Source organism: Dermochelys coriacea, chromosome 13 (genome assembly GCF_009764565.3).
Source record: "Dermochelys coriacea isolate rDerCor1 chromosome 13, rDerCor1.pri.v4, whole genome shotgun sequence".
Lineage (NCBI taxonomy): Eukaryota > Metazoa > Chordata > Testudines > Dermochelyidae > Dermochelys > Dermochelys coriacea.
In genome coordinates this window covers 35,315,982-35,335,164 of record NC_050080.1, presented here as the reverse complement: position 1 = coordinate 35,335,164, position 19,183 = coordinate 35,315,982, and the positions used below count along the sequence as shown (strand labels likewise).

At 54.5% G+C, this 19,183-nt stretch overlaps 3 protein-coding genes across 3 annotated transcripts; all 3 read right to left on the bottom strand.

Moving 5' to 3' along the window:
• Positions 1-8,701: 8,701 nt before the first annotated feature.
• LOC119841596 (ribonuclease-like) lies at positions 8,702-9,242 on the bottom strand. Its single transcript, XM_038369158.2, has one exon. The coding sequence runs from the start codon at positions 9,240-9,242 to the stop codon at positions 8,772-8,774; it is 471 nt and encodes a 156-aa protein (XP_038225086.1). The 3' UTR covers positions 8,702-8,771.
• Positions 9,243-14,200: 4,958 nt separating this feature from the next.
• On the bottom strand, positions 14,201-16,634 carry LOC119842407 (ribonuclease-like). Its single transcript, XM_038370500.2, is given in 5 exon segments — positions 14,201-14,611; positions 14,614-14,713; positions 14,715-15,023; positions 15,899-15,994; positions 16,599-16,634. Coding segments are annotated over 5 exon segments (585 nt in total). The 3' UTR covers positions 14,201-14,567.
• Positions 16,635-17,685: 1,051 nt separating this feature from the next.
• On the bottom strand, positions 17,686-18,053 carry LOC119842262 (ribonuclease-like). Its single transcript, XM_038370180.1, is given in 2 exon segments — positions 17,686-17,783; positions 17,786-18,053. Coding segments are annotated over 2 exon segments (366 nt in total).
• Positions 18,054-19,183: the final 1,130 nt, after the last annotated feature.

The following is a 19,183-nucleotide window of genomic DNA, read 5'->3' as shown; positions in this document are numbered from 1 at the left end:
GTGCAATCTGTGGATAGCAGTAGGAACTTGAAAGGGCTTCAGACAATAATGCATGCAAAGTGGATTTCCCAGAAAGCACCTGAGAGAAGGGAAATGCACATTCTCCACAACCTTTTGAAGCTATGCCCTGGAGAGAGAGACCCATTATCTACTGGCGACCTGCTCTTGGAAACTCCAGATCAAAGATCCCCGAACTGTATAAAGAACAGACTAGACTTTCCATGAGCAGGCTACTTTTGCACTGAGGCTGCTCTGAACTTGTCAGCACAAAAGAGACCCCCTTGTGGGCATTTGAAGGATTCACTAAAGCAAAAGTTGGAGATACCCGGGGTGACATCCATGAGGTTATTAGCACATGTCTCGGTTCTTCTGTTGTTTCTGATATGTTTTCTCTGGACTGCTTTTGACCTTGGGGATGGAATAGGCTTGCACAGGAAGTGCTGAGTGGTAGGTCGTAATTGTTGGCAAAGACTCTGTGTTAGTCTCAGAAGAGAAAGTAAGCAGGCCTGTTTAGGCAGGCTCTCTTCTGCTGAGAATAACGCAGTGAACTATGTAGCCTGCAAATACCTTGATCCGCCCAATGGCCTGGGTTCAGGTTTGATAGTCAGAGACAGGAAAGCCCCAATCACGCTCCCTCTGGTTAGTGCCAGATTCTCATTAAAAAACTAACAGTGTTATTTGTCATTGAGGAATAATCTCTACTTACTACCAGAGAGGAGTTGCTCAGAGAAAAGGCAACAGGGCTGCAGAGATGTCTGTACAAATAGGATTAAAAATGCTGGCACTGTAAAGCAAGACAAGTGAAAGGGGACGTGACATGAATGACTGCCTAGAGGAGATGGATTAGAACCTTCCTTTTTTAACACAAGAACAAGAGGACATCAAACCAGTGTGTCAAGTCTAAGTCATGCAGGATTTGAATCCGTAACATCTTATGTCCAGAGTTAGAAACTAACCACTGGGCCACTAACCAGAGAACAGTTCACCTCTGCAGCTAGTTGTGTACTGCCATGTACCCTTCTTGGGAGGGATTTCACCAGTGTTTAATTTGTAATGAAAGAAGTGCTGGGGCTCAAACAATTTTTTTACTTTTATAACTGATGTGCCAAGCCCACATGTACTGGGGCTCTGAAGTGCCAGGTCTGGAGGGGTTGGGGCTCTGAACTGCCAGGCCCAGAGGTGCCGGGCCCCCTCTAGAGCTCTTTATCCCACCTTCACAACTGTGCTCACCCACCCCTGTTTGCGCCTTGTCCCAGATCTAGCTGCTTCCTAAAGGCAATTTGAAAAACTAGCACTGCTAGGCTCATCTGGGATTGGACCCCATGCCTCTCACACGCACCTTGAGACTCAGGCCACTAGCCCCCCACAGCAGGCATCATGTTGTCTCTGAGCAGCGTTGTGTCACTCCACACTCTGGCATCTTTGGCTCTTTTATAGCTGCCTCTGCCCTGCAAGCTCTGCCTCTCATGGGTTTATCTGGTGTTGACATTAGCCCACAGAACTCCCTGCCACTGGATGTTGCTCAGGCTGACAGCTCAGCGTCAACCTGTCAGACGGCTCTGTCCCATCTCTAGTTACCCACAACATCCTGCTCAGCTCCGTTAGGATAGTGGCTGAGCAGTACTAAGGCTGTGGAGAGTTTCCCTGTCTCCACCCAGGGTTGGCTTCTTTTCAATCATTCTTCCAAGGGATTTTGTTTCATAAATGGCGAATTGAACAACATTGTACTGTTGTTGAGGTGACCTGAGGACTTAGAGTGACTTTGTAATTCTGTTTCTTTAGACTTAGTTAATCATTTTATCGTACATTCACCTTTGGTACTGGGCTGGACTCGATACTTGATGTTAGTACAGTTACTTCTGTGTAATCAACAGATCGTATTGCTCCTTTAGTTAATTTTTAGTCTGTCAAATCCAGTTCTTTGCTCCTTATCTTCTCCATCATCCCCATCAATGGCCTGTGCTCAGGTTTGTTTCTCAGAGACTCAGGAGATGGGAGAGCCCCAGCCCAGCTCCCTCGGGCTATTGTCAGATTTTTTATTAAAGACTTAATGGTGTTATTTTTCACTAAGGAATAATCTCTAACTACCAGCAGAGAGGGCTCCGAGACAAGGCAGCAGGATGGGAGAGTTGTGTATGAAGGGAGATGGAAAAGGCTGGGAGTGTAAAAGGAGACAAATGAGAGAGGATGTGCTAGAACAGTGGTCCCCAAACTTTTGGGGGTTGCGCCCCCCTTACCTCTGTCTGTGGCCCCTGCTCCCCCGGAGCCAGGACTGGGACCAGGACCAGGGCCATGGCTCCGGGGTGTGTCTGGGGGAACAGACAAGGTAAGGGGTTTGAGGCTGGGGCCTCAGCTGGGGGTGATTCTGGGGCCAGAAGTGAGGCTATGGCCAGGGGCTGAGGCTGGGGCAGGAATGGAGCCATGCCGAGGCTGGGGAAGGGGCCAGCTGTTGGGCCAGGAGCAGAGTTGGGGGTGGGAGGGGCTGGATGGCTGTGCCTTTAGAGGTGTGGGTTCAAATCCTACTGCTGTCAATTGCTCCCTGTGTGAGGGGGTTTCACAGACTTTGGTGTAAAGGGCGGGGGGTGGGGGTGATTGATTTACACAGAGTTGTTTTCAAACCAGCTTTAGAGTTAGGCACTCAATATATTCACCAATTAAAGCAGGACTTTCTAACCCCCCTCAGCCTCTCCAGTGCTCTTCATCCTGTCTTGGCAATGGTTGCTGCCCAAGCGTGTCTGCTCCTCTTCCCAAACCTAGCCTCTTTGCAAAACAGGTCTTATCCAGGATTGGAACCCTGATCCAGTTAACACCAGAGATGAGCTGCCAAAATCTTAACAACTGGTTCCCTCCTTACCCCACGAGGGGGTCGTTGCCCACCCATGCTCCCCGGGACTGCTGCCCCATCCAACCCCCCGCGTTCCTTGACCCCCCCCCGGACCCCTGCCCCATTCACCCCCCTCCCCTGTCTCCTGACTGCCCCCAGAACAGGGCAGGAGGGTCTCATGGGCCACCATAGTGGGTGCCCACCCCACCCCTAAGAGCCAGAGGGACCTGCCGGGGGGCGAGGTGGGGAGTCCCAGCAGTGCTTGCCTGGGGCAGCTCCCAGGAAGCATCCGGCAGGTCCCTCTGGCTCCTAGGGGCGGAGGAGTGTAGCTAGGGGGGAGGAGGGGGAGCGGCTGGTCCCGCCACTGATCACACCAAAAATGGCACCTTAAGCACCGACTCCGAGGGTGCTCCAGGGCTGGAGCACCCACTGGGAAACTTTGGTGGGTGCAGAGCACCCACCGGCAGCTCCTCGCCACGCCCTGCCTTGTGCCTGGCCCTAGCTCACCTCCGCTCCACCTCCTCCCCTGAATGCGCTGCCCCACTCTGCTTCTCCGTGCCCCCCCACCCCCCGCTTCCTGCGAATCAGCTGTTTGGTGGGAAGCCGGGGAGGGCTGAGAAGCAGGCGGCGGCTTCCCGCTCAGGCCGAGGGTGGCGGAGGTGAGCTGGGGCGGGGAGCGGTTCCCCTGCACACCCCCCGGGTTACCTGCTGTGGTGCGGGTGGCCCTCCTCACGCCCCCCTCGTCCAAGCTCACCTCCGCCTCCCTGGGCCTGAGCGCGAAGCTGCCACCTGCTTCTCAGCCTGCCCCAGCTTCCCGCTCCAACAGCTGATTCGCGGGAAGCCTAGGGTGGGGGGTGGAGAAGCAGAGTGGGGCGGCGCGTTCAGGGGAGGAGGTGGAGGCGGAGCAGAGGTGAGCTGGGGCTGGGGGTGGGGTGGGGTGGGGCGGGGAGCTGCCAGTGGATGCTCTGCACCCACCAAATTTTCCCCCTGGAGCACCCATGGAGTCGGCGCCTAAGACGCCACTTTTGTCCGGTTAAATTTAGAAGCCCTTTTAGAACCAGTTGTCCCACGCGGAACAACCGGTTCTAAAAGGGCTTCTAAATTTAACAACCGGCTCTAGCTCCAGCTCTCCATTGCTTAACACCCAAAGCAAGCATCATACCCCGGCCCACAAGCCAGCTGGCAGAGCCTTCTACACCAGGGGTACTCAATAGGCATACCGCGGGCCAGATCCGGCCTGCCAGATGCTTTTGAACAGACTCCAAAATCTTTTTCTGTACTTATAATTATTGTTTTATTATTTTCTCTAGAGTCTGGACCTTGACTAGACCTTGACCAAGCAATTTGGACCTTGACAAAAAATAATCGACTACCCCTGTAAATCTACACATTTGCAAAAAGAAAAGGAGTACTTGTGGCACCTTAGAGACTAATAAATTTATTTGAGCATAAGATTTCTTGAGCTACAGCTCACAGTCTGTATGGTAACACCCATTGTTTCATGTTCTCTGTGTATATAAAATCTCCCCACTATATTTTCCACTGTATGCATCCAATGAAGTGAGCTGTAGCTCACAAAAGCTTATGCTCTAATAAATTTGTTAGTCTCTAAGGTGCCACATTTCTTTTTACAGATACAGACTAACATGGCTGCTACTCTGAAACCTGTTACTATGCTCTAGGCATGGCTGAATGACTCCTACTGCAGCAATTAACCATGGTCTCCTGACCACAAACTTTAGCTAAACTCAGTGCATAGAGTTTTCACCTCTTAGAATCAGGATTCAGCCCAAACCAGTGTTTTCCCCAGGAATTGAAATACAAGGGGGTGTTCAAATGTATGGATTGGGGATTGTAAAACCACTAAACTGGCAACACTGATGTAACTCGCTGACCACTGGGAGAGGAGGATGGGGAAGTTCAGAGGGGTGTTCACACAAAACCTTCATGGCCACATCTCAGGGGGCTCCGAATTATAATCACCATGGCAGAGCCCGAAGAGACATGGCCTCCTTGCAGATCAAGTACCATTTGGGTTCATTTCTGATTAGGTCCTCAAGGGGGTCTGTAATGAATAATGACTTTATTCAAGCAACAGCACCATTTGGCTACTGGAAACAGAGGTGGGGCCAAGAACTGGAACTAGGGAGATTGGGACAGAAAATTTAAGGCTTAGGACCATTTCCTAAAGTTTCTATTCTTGCAGGTTAGCTGGTATATTGGGACTCCTGGGTTCAAATTCCTTAGGAAGCCTGGTGAGAAATCTTCCTGAGCATCATTTTCCAGAGCTGCTGGGCTCCATATGTTCCTGTTGGGTCAGCAGAAGTTTAGGCTGCTTGGTGCTTCTGAATAGCAGGCCGCCTTCCTCAAGCCTGAGCATGGATGTGGCTGCTTGGCTGTCGCTGAGAATTTTCCACGTCTATTTCTCATTCAGACCAGAGACTGGAAAGAGACAGCACTTCTGGGAAGTTAATAGGAGGTGGGCATTCAGATCCCATTTGGAAACCCCCGCCCCCACCTGAGCCATTAGTCTGGGCTAATGACAAAACTGGAGTCAAACCCCAATATGGAAGGACAGTCCATAAAAGTCCTTGCGCATGGTTTATTATCCATATTGCAGTTGTACCCAGTGTGCCCATTATTATTATTATTATCCATATTGCAGTTGCCCAGCAACCCAGTGTGCCTGCACTTCACAAACACAGAACAAAGAGACAGGCCTGCCCCAGAGAGTTGGCACCTAAGTAAGGTCAGAGGTTGGATCTGAGGAGGATTCAGGGGTTGATCTGAGGAGGGTCGGAGGTTGGATCTGAGGAGGATTCGGGGGTTGATCTGAGGAGGGTCGGAGGTAGGATCTGAGGGGGATTTGGGAGTTGATCTGAGGAGGGTCAGAGGTTGGATCTGAGGGGGATTCGGGGATTGATCTGAGGAGGGTCGGAGGTTGGATCTGAGGGGGATTCGGGGGTTGATCTGAGGAGGGTCGGAGGTAGGATCTGAGGGGGATTTGGGAGTTGATCTGAGGAGGGTCAGAGGTTGGATCTGAGGGGGATTCGGGGATTGATCTGAGGAGGGTCGGAGGTTGGATCTGAGGGGGATTCGGGGGTTGATCTGAGGAGGGTCAGAGGTTGGATCTGAGGAGGATTTGGGGGTTGATCTGAGGAGGGTTGGAGGTTGGATCTGAGGAGGATTCGGGGATTGATCTGAGGAGGGTCGGAGGTTGGATCTGAGGGGGATTCGGCGGTTGATCTGAGGAGGGTCGGAGGTTGGATCTGAGGAGGATTCGGGGGTTGATCTGAGGAGGGTCGGAGGTTGGATCTGAGGGGGATTCGGGGATTGATCTGAGGAGGGTCGGAGGTTGGATCTGAGGGGGATTCGGCGGTTGATCTGAGGAGGGTCGGAGGTTGGATCTGAGGAGGATTCGGGGGTTGATCTGAGGAGGGTCGGAGGTTGGATCTGAGGGGGATTCGGGGGTTGATCTGAGGAGGGTCGGAGGTTGGATCTGAGGAGGATTCGGCGGTTGATCTGAGGAGGGTCGGAGGTTGGATCTGAGGAGGATTCGGGGATTGATCTGAGGAGGGTCGGAGGTTGGATCTGAGGGGGATTCAGAGGTTGATCTGAGGAGGGTCGGAGGTTGGATCTGAGGGGGATTCGGGGGTTGATCTGAGGAGGGTCGGAGGTTGGATCTGAGGGGGATTCAGAGGTTGATCTGAGGAGGGTCGGAGGTTGGATCTGAGGAGGATTCGGGGGTTGATCTGAGGAGGGTCGGAGGTTGGATCTGAGGGGGATTCGGCGGTTGATCTGAGGAGGGTCGGAGGTTGGATCTGAGGGGGATTTGGGAGTTGATCTGAGGAGGGTCAGAGGTTGGATCTGAGGGGGATTCGGGGGTTGATCTGAGGAGGGTCGGAGGTTGGATCTGAGGGGGATTCGGGGGTTGATCTGAGGAGGGTCGGAGGTTGGATCTGAGGAGGATTCGGCGGTTGATCTGAGGAGGGTCGGAGGTTGGATCTGAGGAGGATTCGGGGATTGATCTGAGGAGGGTCGGAGGTTGGATCTGAGGGGGATTCAGAGGTTGATCTGAGGAGGGTCGGAGGTTGGATCTGAGGGGGATTCGGCGGTTTATCTGAGGAGGGTCGGAGGTTGGATCTGAGGAGGATTCGGGGGTTGATCTGAGGAGGGTTGGAGGTTGGATCTGAGGAGGGTTCGGGGGTTGATCTGAGGAGGGTCGGAGGTTGGATCTGAGGGGGATTTGGGAGTTGATCTGAGGAGGGTCAGAGGTTGGATCTGAGGGGGATTCGGGGGTTGATCTGAGGAGGGTCGGAGGTTGGATCTGAGGGGGATTCGGGGGTTGATCTGAGGAGGGTCAGAGGTTGGATCTGAGGGGGATTCGGGGGTTGATCTGAGGAGGGTCGGAGATTGGATCTGTGGAGGATTCGGCAGTTGATCTGAGGAGGGTCGGAGGTTGGATCTGAGGGGGATTCAGGGGTTGATCTGAGGAGGGTCAGAGGTTGGATCTGAGGAGGATTCGGGGATTGATCTGAGGAGGGTCGGAGGTTGGATCTGAGGGGGATTCAGGGTTGATCTGAGGAGGGTCAGAGGTTGGATCTGAGGAGGATTCGGGGATTGATCTGAGGAGGGTCGGAGGTTGGATCTGAGGAGGATTCGAGGGTTGATCTGAGGAGGGTCGGAGGTTGGATCTGAGGGGGATTCGGGGATTGATCTGAGGAGGGTCAGAGGTTGGATCTGAGGGGTATTCGAGGGTTGATCTGAGGAGGGTCAGAGGTTGGATCTGAGGGGGATTCGCGGGTTGATCTGAGGAGGGTCAGAGGTTGGATCTGAGGGGGATTCGAGGGTTATCTGAGGAGGGTCAGAGGTTGGATCTGAGGGGGATTCAGGGGTTGATCTGAGGAGGGTCAGAGGTTGGATCTGAGGAGGATTCGGGGATTGATCTGAGGAGGGTCAGAGGTTGGATCTGAGGGGGATTCGGGGGTTGATCTGAGGAGGGTCGGGGGTTGATCTGAGGAGGGTCGGAGGTTGGATCTGAGGGGGATTCGGGAGTTGATCTGAGGAGGGTCGGAGGTTGGATCTGAGGGGTATTCGAGGGTTGATCTGAGGAGGGTCAGAGGTTGGATCTGAGGGGGATTCGCGGGTTGATCTGAGGAGGGTCAGAGGTTGGATCTGAGGGGGATTCGAGGGTTATCTGAGGAGGGTCAGAGGTTGGATCTGAGGGGGATTCAGGGGTTGATCTGAGGAGGGTCAGAGGTTGGATCTGAGGAGGATTCGGGGATTGATCTGAGGAGGGTCAGAGGTTGGATCTGAGGGGGATTCGGGGGTTGATCTGAGGAGGGTCGGGGGTTGATCTGAGGAGGGTCGGAGGTTGGATCTGAGGGGGATTCGGGAGTTGATCTGAGGAGGGTCGGGGGTTGATCTGAGGAGGGTCGGAGGTTGGATCTGAGGGGGATTCGGGAGTTGATCTGAGGAGGGTCGGAGGTTGGATCTGAGGGGGATTCGGCGGTTGATCTGAGGAGGGTCAGAGGTTGGATCTGAGGGGGATTCGGCGGTTGATCTGAGGAGGGTCGGAGGTTGGATCTGAGGAGGGTTCAGCGGTTGATCTGAGGAGGGTCGGAGGTTGGATCTGAGGAGGATTTGGAAGTGGATCGGAGGAGGGTCGGAGGTTGGATCTGAGGAGGATTCGGTGGTTGATCTGAGGAGGGTTGGAGGTTGGATCTGAGGAGGATTTGGAAGTGGATCGGAGGAGGGTCGGAGGTTGGATCTGAGGAGGATTCGGCGGTTGATCTGAGGAGGGTCAGAGGTTGGATCTGAGGAGGATTTGGGAGTGGATCTGAGGGGGGTTGGAGGCTGGATCGAAGGAGGATTTGGGGGTTGATCCTGGTAAGGTCTGGGTTTGGATGCAGGACTTGGTGGAAGGACTCAGTGTCCCTTAGAGGGATCACAGCTCATTCTCCTCCCCTGCCTGGCTCTCAACCTGTCTCTCGAAGTGGACTGGTTCCCCATCGACGCAGGCAATGACAATCCTGCTGGTGCTACTGGACCCGCTGTAGTCACAGTTGGGGGGATCGGCTCCTCCTTGGAGCTCACAGACAGTGAGGGGAAAGAGGTCTTCACTGAGGCGCAGGTCTCCTCCTGCCGGCTCCCCCCCATCCCCGCAGATGGGCTCGATCTGGTCAGCGCTGCTGTGAATGAAGGTGTTGAGGTGTTTGCACTTGTGGGCAGTGGCCATGTCCCGGCGCCGCATCAGGAGGTTGCAGTAGCGCCGGGCATCCAGAGGGCTGGGGTTGGAGGTGTCTACATGCTGCCTCAGGAACTTTTCATAGCGTGACTCCTCTCGGGCCAGGGCCAGACTGGCGACCAGCAGGACGAGGGGCAGCAGGAGTGTGGGGAGGGTTCCCCTCAGGGCCATGGCCGAGTCTGTCCCTGGATCAACCTGCAGTGGGGAGAGAGCGGGGAGATGGATGGAGACAGCACAGGGTGGGGATCTGCGTTCTCCACCTAACCTTCTGGGTATTACCCAGATCCCGACAGAGATCAGGGCCCCTGTTGTGCCAGGCGCTGCACAGACCCCAACTGAGATCAGGGCCCCTGTTGTGCCGGGCGCTGCACAGACCCCGACTAGGGTGTCCCAATATCCCCATTTTATAGGGATAGTCCTGATATTTGGGGATTTTTTTTATATGGGCTCCTGTTACCTCCCACTTCCTGGCCCAATTTTTCACACTTGCTATCTGGTCACCCTAACCCAGCCCGAGACAAGGGCCCTGTTGTTCTGGGCACTGCCCACACACTGACCAAGATCAGGGTACCCGTTGTGCCAGGTGCTGTACAGACCCCATCTGAAATCAGGGCCCCCATTGTCCTGGGTGCTGCACAGACCCCTCCGATACCAGGGCTCCCATTGTGCCGGGCAGTGCATCACCCCCCTGCCTCAAAGCAAGAGAGATTTGCAGCTGCTAAAATGAGTCTGCTCCCTGCCTCTCCTGTCACCTAGCTGGCCGGGCACACTCCTCTGGTCCTGGCACACCCTGGCCTTGCTTTGCAGGTAGCCCTTATCTCTGCAGTTCCCCAGCTCTTCAGAAGCATCTCCCTGCAGCAGGCAGCCTGGACAGGCAGAGAAATCACCCAGGTCGCTGTCCCCAAAGAGCCAGGACATGGTCAGCCTGGTGGCTTTGCTGGGTCTTCACCCTTCCCTTCAATATCACAGCACTGAGATGCATTTATAACCAGCTAGGGTCCAGTCCTGACTAAAGAACAGAGCTTTCTGTGCCATGAAGCAGAGAGACCAGAGGCTAAAATGGTCACAAAGAAGACACATATATGACCTCCAGCCCCAGTGACTCAACCTGCCCTCAGCCGGCCACTATCCACAGCGAAGCTCCCTGTCTTACCTAATGTGACTTCTTGGCGTCCCTCTCCCACGTGGCTAGGAACCTGCTATGCAAAGCTTCAGAGAGACCCAGCTGCTCTGTCCTCATGTGGTGGCAAGAAAGGTGATCTCTCCCCTTCTCCTTATAGTCCAGCTGGCCAGGCAGGTAGACAGGCCAGGTAAAGGTCTCTGCCCCTCTGACTGTTCTCCAATCAGCCGACACACTTCCGGCTCCCTCACCCGGCTCTCAGCTGGCTTTTCCTGTTGACTCAGACGCCTGTAACTTCCCAAGTCTCCAGCCTTAGTCAGAGTGGTAAAGCCCCATTCCTGTGTCAGGATGAACTTGTAGATCAAGTGTGTCCCCGAAACACGTGTGAGGACCATCTGTGTGGCACATACATCGTTATGTACCTTTTGTGTCTACATCACACCATGGTGTTACTGAGCCGTGTGTCACTGGCTTTCCTTTGCTGTGCCTTGCAGAGAAATACCGTGGTAGTGTTAGGGGCAGTGAGATGAATTTGTAACAAAACCAGGGTACATTTAGGACTAAAGAACAGAGCTTCAAGTGCCACATAGCAGAGAAAATAGAGACAGAAAATGATCACAGATAAACCACAAGTATAAACTCACTTCTTGGTGACTCAACCTGCCTTCAGCCAGTGACATCCCATGGCTAAGCACCTCAGTGTGACCCTGAGTCCCCATGTTCACACCCTGCACTTATTGTAATAATCTCCATGCCAAGGATGCTGTGCGAGGTAGCATTTAAAGAGTAATGACAGCCTGATGGGTAATATTCATGTGGAATGTGTGCACGAAATGCATAGCCAGAGTTATGAACATGAGGTGAGATTATGATTGCAACGTGTTTGCAAGGTGAGTCCAGGGGCAGGCTAAACTGGGTTCTCATAGACAAAGCACAAGCTGACGCCTCTGGTCAGGAGTCAGCAAAAGTTGATAGGCCCTCACCTGTCAAATGGCCTGTCTTTGCCAAGGTAGGGGGGCTCTGTCCCCATGAGACCCCATGTCTCCATCCTCACAGTGGGAATGACCTTTACGAGGGTTAACTATCCAGAAACTGCATTTCAGAGGGTGACCGAACTATTAAAGCGAGGGGCAAAAACACCCCAGATCATCTCTCAGTCCCCTAAGAAGCTAAAGGGACCAGCTTTTTGGCTTTGGGAGTTGATCCTGATCTGAGAATCTGGTTCGCCAGGTTGCTGGGACCATGTGGGAAGGATTTTCCCTTCAACCAAGTCTAGCTTGTTAAGTTTTTGCTGCGGGGAAGCGTTTTATCTTAATTTCTCTTGTCTTTCCTGACTTTCATGCCCGATGCTCGAACTCACTTGAAAGCTCTCACTGCATCTGTAAATCAACTTGCTTTATCTTTAATCTGAACCCATCCAGTGCTGTGTTTCATGTGAACCATTTGATAACTCCAGTTAAAAGAATAGACTTGGTTTGACCCTCCCGGGGGTTGGGGAAGGCAATGGATCTTCAATATCTGAGCTGCCCAGGAGAGGGCCGGACGTTGCAGAACACACCATCTGGGGAAAATCGGGGCTGGGAAGAGTTAACCAAGGCTGGGGGGACAGTGGCCAGCTGTGGCGCTGCAGGCAGGCTCCTGAACCTGAAACTTTGGCTCAGGACTGCCTAATGCATAGACGCGAAGAAGCTGCTCCCTGTGGCCTGCCGGCATCCCAAGCAGAGACAGGTAAAAGGGGACATGAGTCTTCAGTGCTCCGGATTTCCCCTCCTGAGGCAGGTCACACTGACCCAAAGCAACTTTTCAGCCTCACAGTCCCACATGGCAGGGGATCCACTGTATGGCCAGAGCCAGCCCCTTGGAGTGATGGGCACAAAGGGGATCTCTCCCCTTTGCCTTATAGTCCAGTTGTCCTTAGACAGGCACCCCTAGGTAAAGGTCTCTGCCCCACTGACTGTTCTCCAATCAGCCGACACACTCCCGGCTCCCTCATCCGGCTCTCAGCTGGCTTTTCCTGTTGACTCAGACACCTGTAACTTCCCAAGTCTCTGGCCTTAGTCAGAGTGGTAAAGCCCCATTCCTGTGTCAGGATGAACGTGCAGATTAAGTCTGTCCTTGAAACACGTGTGAGGACCATCTGTGTGGCAGAGACACATAACTCTGTGCACTGTTTGTGCCTATGTCAGGCCATGGTGTTACTGAGCAGTGTGTCATCAGCTTTCCTTTGTTACACCTTGCAGAGAAATACTATGACTGCACCCTGTTAGGGGCAGTGAGTGTGTTGGTCCTCAGAGGAGTTACAGACAAGAAGGACTTCTGCCAGGTGGCATGCAGGGGCGCTAAGGGTCACAGCTGCACAGACCCCAACCGAGATCAGGGGCTCATTGTGCCAGGCACTTTCCAGACCCCGACTGAGATCAGGGCCCCATTGTGCCAGGCGCTACACAGAACCCAACTGATATCAGGGCCCCATTGTGCCAGGCGCTACACAGAACCCAACTGATATCAGGGCCCCCATTGTGCCTGGCGCTGCACAGACCCCGACTGAGATCAGGGCCCCCATTGTGGTGAGTGACGATGCCCAGCTCCAGGGGCCTCATTTTTCCTCCTCTCCCCAAGACCGTGTCAGGGTTCGGCCCTTGGCTCTTGCCAGGTTGGGCCCCCTTTGGCCAGGTGGATCTCCTGGGCTATTGACTGGTTGTATCAACGGACTGGAAAAAACAGATCAAGTTTGCAGCAAAGACGGGGGATGGTAAATAACAAGGGGCGGGGGTCACTGCTAGAAGACAATGTGGATTGGTTGGTAAACTGGGCCTAAGCAAGCAATGTGTGTTTGGATCCAGTTAAATGTAAAGCCATGCAGCTAGGAACAGAGACCAACGGCATATCTCCATTGCAAGGTTGTGGCTGCTTGGTACAGGAAACGCCTCTGGTACCAGGAGAGGCCATGAGCGGGTTAGGACAGAGCCATCTAGCTGGGCACAGGGAGCGCCCAAGTCCGGGGCTGTGCACGTTGTTTACTGTGTGCATGGTCATGGGTTCAAATCCTGGTTAAAAGCAGCCGTGAGCTCTAATTGTTTACTGTCATGGGAGGAAATTAACCTACATCTGACAGAGCTCAATTGTGCCTGTCATTGGACAGGAGGGACCACCAGACGTCTGTCTGCCCAAATGCCAGCTCCCCTAAGAGAGGAATGAGAGAGACACCTCATTGGGGTGGGGGGGAGATTTGGTAGCACTTTCTGGGGTAGCACTTTTCCACCATTGTGGGTTCAAATTCTGCCAGGAGCCCCGTGCTTTGGGGACCCGGGCCATGAATTCCTTGTCTCATCCTCCCCAAACCCATCTGGGAATTGACACATCTGGACCAGGAGGCTAGTCTGTGGGGGGGGCTGGCTGCTGCGGGATCCTATTTTCAGGGCCCTCCATCTGGAGCAGCCCCACCAGGCCCGGCCAGGAGCCTCCCCAGAACCCCAGTGGAAAGGTGGAGTAGATGTGTGGGGGGGGGGGGAAGGAAAAGGGGTTTAATGAGGAAAAACAACACACTTAATCCTGAGGCCCAGGAGTTCCTGCCCTGGGCTTGTGAAGTGCGGGATCAGGCGTTCACATCTTTCATAGGCCGTTTGGTGGCTTGCCATAAAATTCCCAGCTCTGCGTCCCTCTCCCAGGACTGATGGTGTCTCCACATGCTGCAGCCCTGCCTGGGCACCGGTGCTTTGGTTTGTCCTTGTGTATCGGGTGTATTTTATATGCAACATCAAACCCAAGGGGATTTGCACCATGTCGGGAGATTTTCACACCCAGCTTTTCCCATGGGCTGTCTCCCACCTGGCGTCGCATGGGAAAGGAAAATTGTCTGGAACCAGCACCCCCTAGAGAAGAAAGGCCCCATGTCCCATTCCCTGCCCCGTTTGAGCAAGACAGTCATGTTTGTTGGCTGCTTCTGAAGCACTGGAAATAGGGAGAGCTGTCTTTCCTATAGCAAATCCCCCACAAACCCCAGCCATTCTGCACTTGCAAAAAGTATTTTATCGCAGGAAGAAGCAAGAGAAAACAGCATCCAGGGCTCAGGCTGGTAACATCTCCACTGCACTTTGACACACCCCCCCGCCTCCCCTCCATGGATAAAGGATGGGGAAAAGGTGCCCATATTATATAATGGGCACTAGAGGGAGCAGAGGGTGGGGGAGGGAAAGGGGCAGCTATAATTTGCCATAGAAAAAGGAATAACAGCCTTTGTTGCTGTCCCCAGTGCGGTGCCCAAATACTCATTTGGGGAGGAGGATGGGGACAGCGTCCTGCAGCTATGGGCGTGCAGGGCTGCCAGCATTGCCAAAACCCAGAGAAGCTGCAGGACTTCATGTCTGCCCCACGGCTCACGGGCCGCTGCATACCGATGGCAGGGCATAGTGCACAGGCTACTATTTGTGCAGGTGACACAAATTCTGTTATGGCTCATGACTCCCCTGTAAATGCAGCGGGGCCAGCAGGATGCCCCTGTGGTCTGGCAGTCTGTGATCCGGGAAGGGCGAGTTGCTGTAGTAAAAGTTCCCATGATGCCATGTCCCCTCTGAGCCACAGATGGCAACTACCCCCGCCAGCACCCCGTGGACGAAGCTGTTGAGCTCTTTGCAGCTGGACTCCGTCATGTTCCTCCGCGGCATCATGAGGTTGCAGTAGCGGTTGGAGTCATGATCCCAGCTCCTGGAGGTGTCGACATGCTGCCATTGGAACTTCTCGTACAGCGTCTCTCTCCTGGCCATGGCCATGTAGGCCAGCAAGAGGAAAATCAGCAGCAGGAGGCCTGGACCCATCCTTTTCTTCATTGTTGGCTGGAGGGGAGAAAATGGGAGGTGGGTGTCAGATGGGAATGTGAGACCAGCATGGCATGGACCCCCTTTGGGCGACTCACCTCAGCTGCAGTGATTTCAGGGCTCGTCCTTGCCGAAGGCTGCGGCCACTAGAGGGTGCCAGTGTCACTCTATCACATAAAGAAAAGGAGTACTTGTGGCACCTTAGAGACTAACAAATTTATTAGAGCATAAGCTTTCGTGAGCTACAGCTCACAACATTTAAATGGCCTCATGGTAGTGGCATCACCCTAGCTTTTCCCCCCCTTCCCCTAGTTTCTCTTCATCCCAGCCATGACCCAGCCATTTTCAAGACAGTCTGCTAGTCGTTCATGTAAAGCAGAGCGTTTTGGAAGGGATCCCCCTGCCTGAGTGACCCTGGCAATGCCCCAGACACCGATGTGCCACGCCAAACGTCCAGGCGCTCTGTCCAGGTGGGTGGGGTTTAGAGTGTTTTGAATGCTCGCCAATCCCATGGATTATGCTGCCAAACTTCCCTTGCTCCTAAGGGTACGTCTACACTGCAGTGTAAGCCCAGGGTTAGTGGGACTCCACTCAGCCGAGCCATGTTGGGAACCTTGAGCTTGGGCATCTATGTGGTATTTTAACCCAAGGGCTTTTCTAACCCAGGCTCAAACCTGGGGATCTGGCATCCACACTGCAGCCTGCAGACCCACTAGCACCTCACAATATGGCCGCTCTAGCCCTAGGGCCCTTGGGAAAACTTTTCTGCCTGCCCTGACTGTGAGCAGGAAGCAGCTGGCTTTGCAAAAGGCTTGCTGGGTTCGTTCTCTGCTGCCAACCCAGGCAGCTCTCTGATAGTGCACATGGTCAGAAGAGAACGGGTCCACGCTGACCTGAGCTGTGGCTGTGAGAGGAGTAAGGAAGTTGTCCTGTGGAATTGTGGGATACTTCCAGCTGACTCCCAGGACCGGAGTCAAGCGGGGCTGCGTCTACACTGCAAAGTGATAGGCTCAGCCCCTGGGTCCTGGCTTCACTTCAGCTGGGACCCTCCAGCTAAGTTCCCTCTAAGCTGCACAGCCGAGGGCCGCACAGGAGCGTAGTCACAGGGGACTGGAGAGGAGAGAGGTCGGAGGTGGGCGGGGACTGGGGAGAGGAGCGGAGCAAGTTGGGGCATGCAGGGCTGCCGCGGGCCTCTCCCCTGGCCCCAGGGCTCCTGCCGCCAGGGAGGAGAGGTGCCTTGGCCCTGGCCGCAAAGCTGCTGTCATAGAATCAAAGAATATCAGGGTTGAAAGGGACCTCAGGAGATCATCTAGTTCAACCCCCTGCTCAAAGCAGGACCAATCCCCAATTAAATCATCCAACTGATTTTTGCCTCATATCCCTAAATAGCCCCCTCAAGGACTGAACTCACTACCCTGGGTTTAGCAGGCCAACGCTCAAACCACTGAGCTATCTCTCCCCGGACAGAGACCAATCTTATCGATAGTGATATACTGAACTGCCTGAAATCATCAAAGCCACAGATGCATCATGCCCGTAGACTGTGCGGTTGGGCGCACTCTTCCGGCATGGCCAGGGCTTCCACATGCTTGCCTGACTGCCTTCACTGCTGCTGGTACCATCCCACATGCGCTTAGGAGCCCTGTGGCCCTCCCGGGCAATTGCACCCCTTGCCCCCCCGCCTCCTGTTGGCCAGCCTGCTGGTCACTGCCCCCCCACCCTCCTGCCCCAGGTGCACAGCACTAGCGTGGGTTACACTGAAATCCAGGGGAAGTTTATTTCACAGCGATTGGTGGAGTCTCAAGGAAAAATACTGGAAACAAATGGCTACATGGGAACTAAACCCAGAGCCCGCCTGATAGAGCTGAGAGCGCGCTAAGAGGACATGTTCCTATCCTGGCTGATGAAGTTTGCCCACCTGCCGCCTTTGCAGCGCTGTCCAGTCAGGCTGGCTGGGAGCCTCCTTCCAAAGACAGGCCAAGCTGAGGTTTGTCCCCTTGTGACACCCCCTGACGCCATTCTCCGTACCCTAAACAGGACACCCCTCCCCCTGCAGGATTTGTTTTTCTTGGGAGATTTTCCTTGTGACTTCACATCCCATGGTTCATCAGCAGGCTCAGCAAGGCAATAGGCCCCATTGAGATCCCTAAAATGCCCCCATCCCCCCAAACACACCAACTTGTTCTGCATTGGCAGGAAAGTGTTTTATTGCAAGAAGCAGCACGGAAACAAAACTCAGTGAGAGCTTCTAGGGCCCCTCCTGAGACAATCTTCTCCTCACAACATGCCCCCGATGCCCAATGGGTGAGGAGTGGGAGGGGCGGCTGGGCATCCAGTGAGGTGGGCGCTGGGCTCAGGGTCTTAGTGCCAGCTGGGGGGTGGCTGCCCGGATTTTCACTCGTGTGGATGGGGACTGGGCACACAGCGTGGGAAATTCCCCCGCAGGCCCAAAGCTGCCAGCCTGTGGGATAAGGGGAGATGCTGGATGTCTTTGTGGGAGACATTGCCTGAGGAGGGGCAGAGACAGGGATGGGGTAGGAGAGCCCCCAGCAGAGAAAGTGGGGAAACAGAGGATTCCCTGCTCCCAGCTGATGGCCAGTGCCTGGGGTCTAAGGACTCTGTCAAAGTGCATGGGTTTCTGCTGCCAGTTACAGCCCAGGAGGATCCTGCGGGTCTGGACTCAGGCCCTGTAGATACAGCACCCCAGGAGGGAGCCGGGCACCACTCGGCAGGTGGTAAGATGGAAGTGTGAGTTACTGTCGCAGAGGTTGCATCCGTGGCACCTCCCTGCGCGCTGCAGATGGCTCGGACCTGGCCGGTGGGGGCGTGGATGAAGGTGTTGGTGGGTTTGCAGACAGGGCAGTTCAGGCCCCGGCGTGGCATTATGCAGTTGCAGTAGAGCCGGTCGTTGGCAGCGCTGGTCTTGGGGAAGTCGACCTGTCGGGTCAGGAACTGTGGGTAGGTGGCGCCTTCGCTGAGCTGGGCCAGGCAGACGGCCAGCAGGACCAGGGTCAGGAAGAGCAAGGGGTGGGGTCCCCTTGGGGCCATGGTCATGTCTGTCACTGGATTGACCTGCAGTGGGGAGAGAGAGAAGACTGATGGAGACAACATGGGGTGGGGATCTGGCTCCTCCATGGAACCTCCTGGGCCCAAAGCCTCCCCCTGCCAGCCCATTCTACCCCTAAAGCCTCATTACCCCAATCGAGGTCAGGGCCCCCATTGTCCCTGTCACTGCACAGACCCCAACCGAGATCAGGGTCTCATTGTGCCAGGCGATGCCCAGACCCCCACTGAGATCAGGGCCCCTTTCTGCTTGGAGTGTCCCAGACACAGAGTGAAATGCAGGCAGAGCTCACGCTGCGCAGGAAGCAGGGAAGGAAAGGGTTCTTCTTCCCCCATTACAGGTGGAGAAACAGAGCAGAGAGAAGTTCCAGTTGGGGTCTTCAGCTCCCTCTGGGGGGCCCAACTCCCATGGACACATCCCAGAGTTGGCCTGCAGACTCCGGGGAAAGGGGGCTTGGTATTCACATCCTAAATAACAGGGAATGAACCCCAGGTCTCCTAGGCCCCATGGAGACACACGACTAGCAGAGCAGCTGGCCACGAACTGAACTGTAAGTGTTTCTGCTTTGTCTGTAATGTGTCCAGTGTCCTGACTACCATATCCCCCTTCCTCTGACCACTAGATCTCACTCCCCTCTCAGAACTCGGGCAAGATCCCCAGAACCCTGACTCCACATGTGCCCCCATGTTCCATTCTCTCTCTTGCCAAGTTTCTTATCTCAGTCCCCAGGGTCAATACGGAATCACTCCGAGTGCAATGGGGTCAGGACCCTGGGGTCAATCCGCAGTGACCCTCCCTCTGCATTTCCTACCGACTGGGTCTGTTCTCAGCTCACCCAAGTCTTGGGGCTCCGATCAGAGATGGATTCAGCTCCCAGCTGAGCTGAAAGTTTCTGATTCTCCTTCCCCTCCTCCAGAAGGAACCTGGCCAGGGGATCGGGATTGGGATTGGGGTTGGGATTAGGATTGAGGTTGGAGTGGGGCAGCTCCTCCCACTGAGGCTCCCAGAGATGCAGGCACAGGGCAGGGTCCTGAGACACTGAGAACCCCACAGCCCTAGTGCCTGGTTCATTGCCCCTGTGATCCTCAGCCCAGTGTTTCTCCCAGGATGGGAA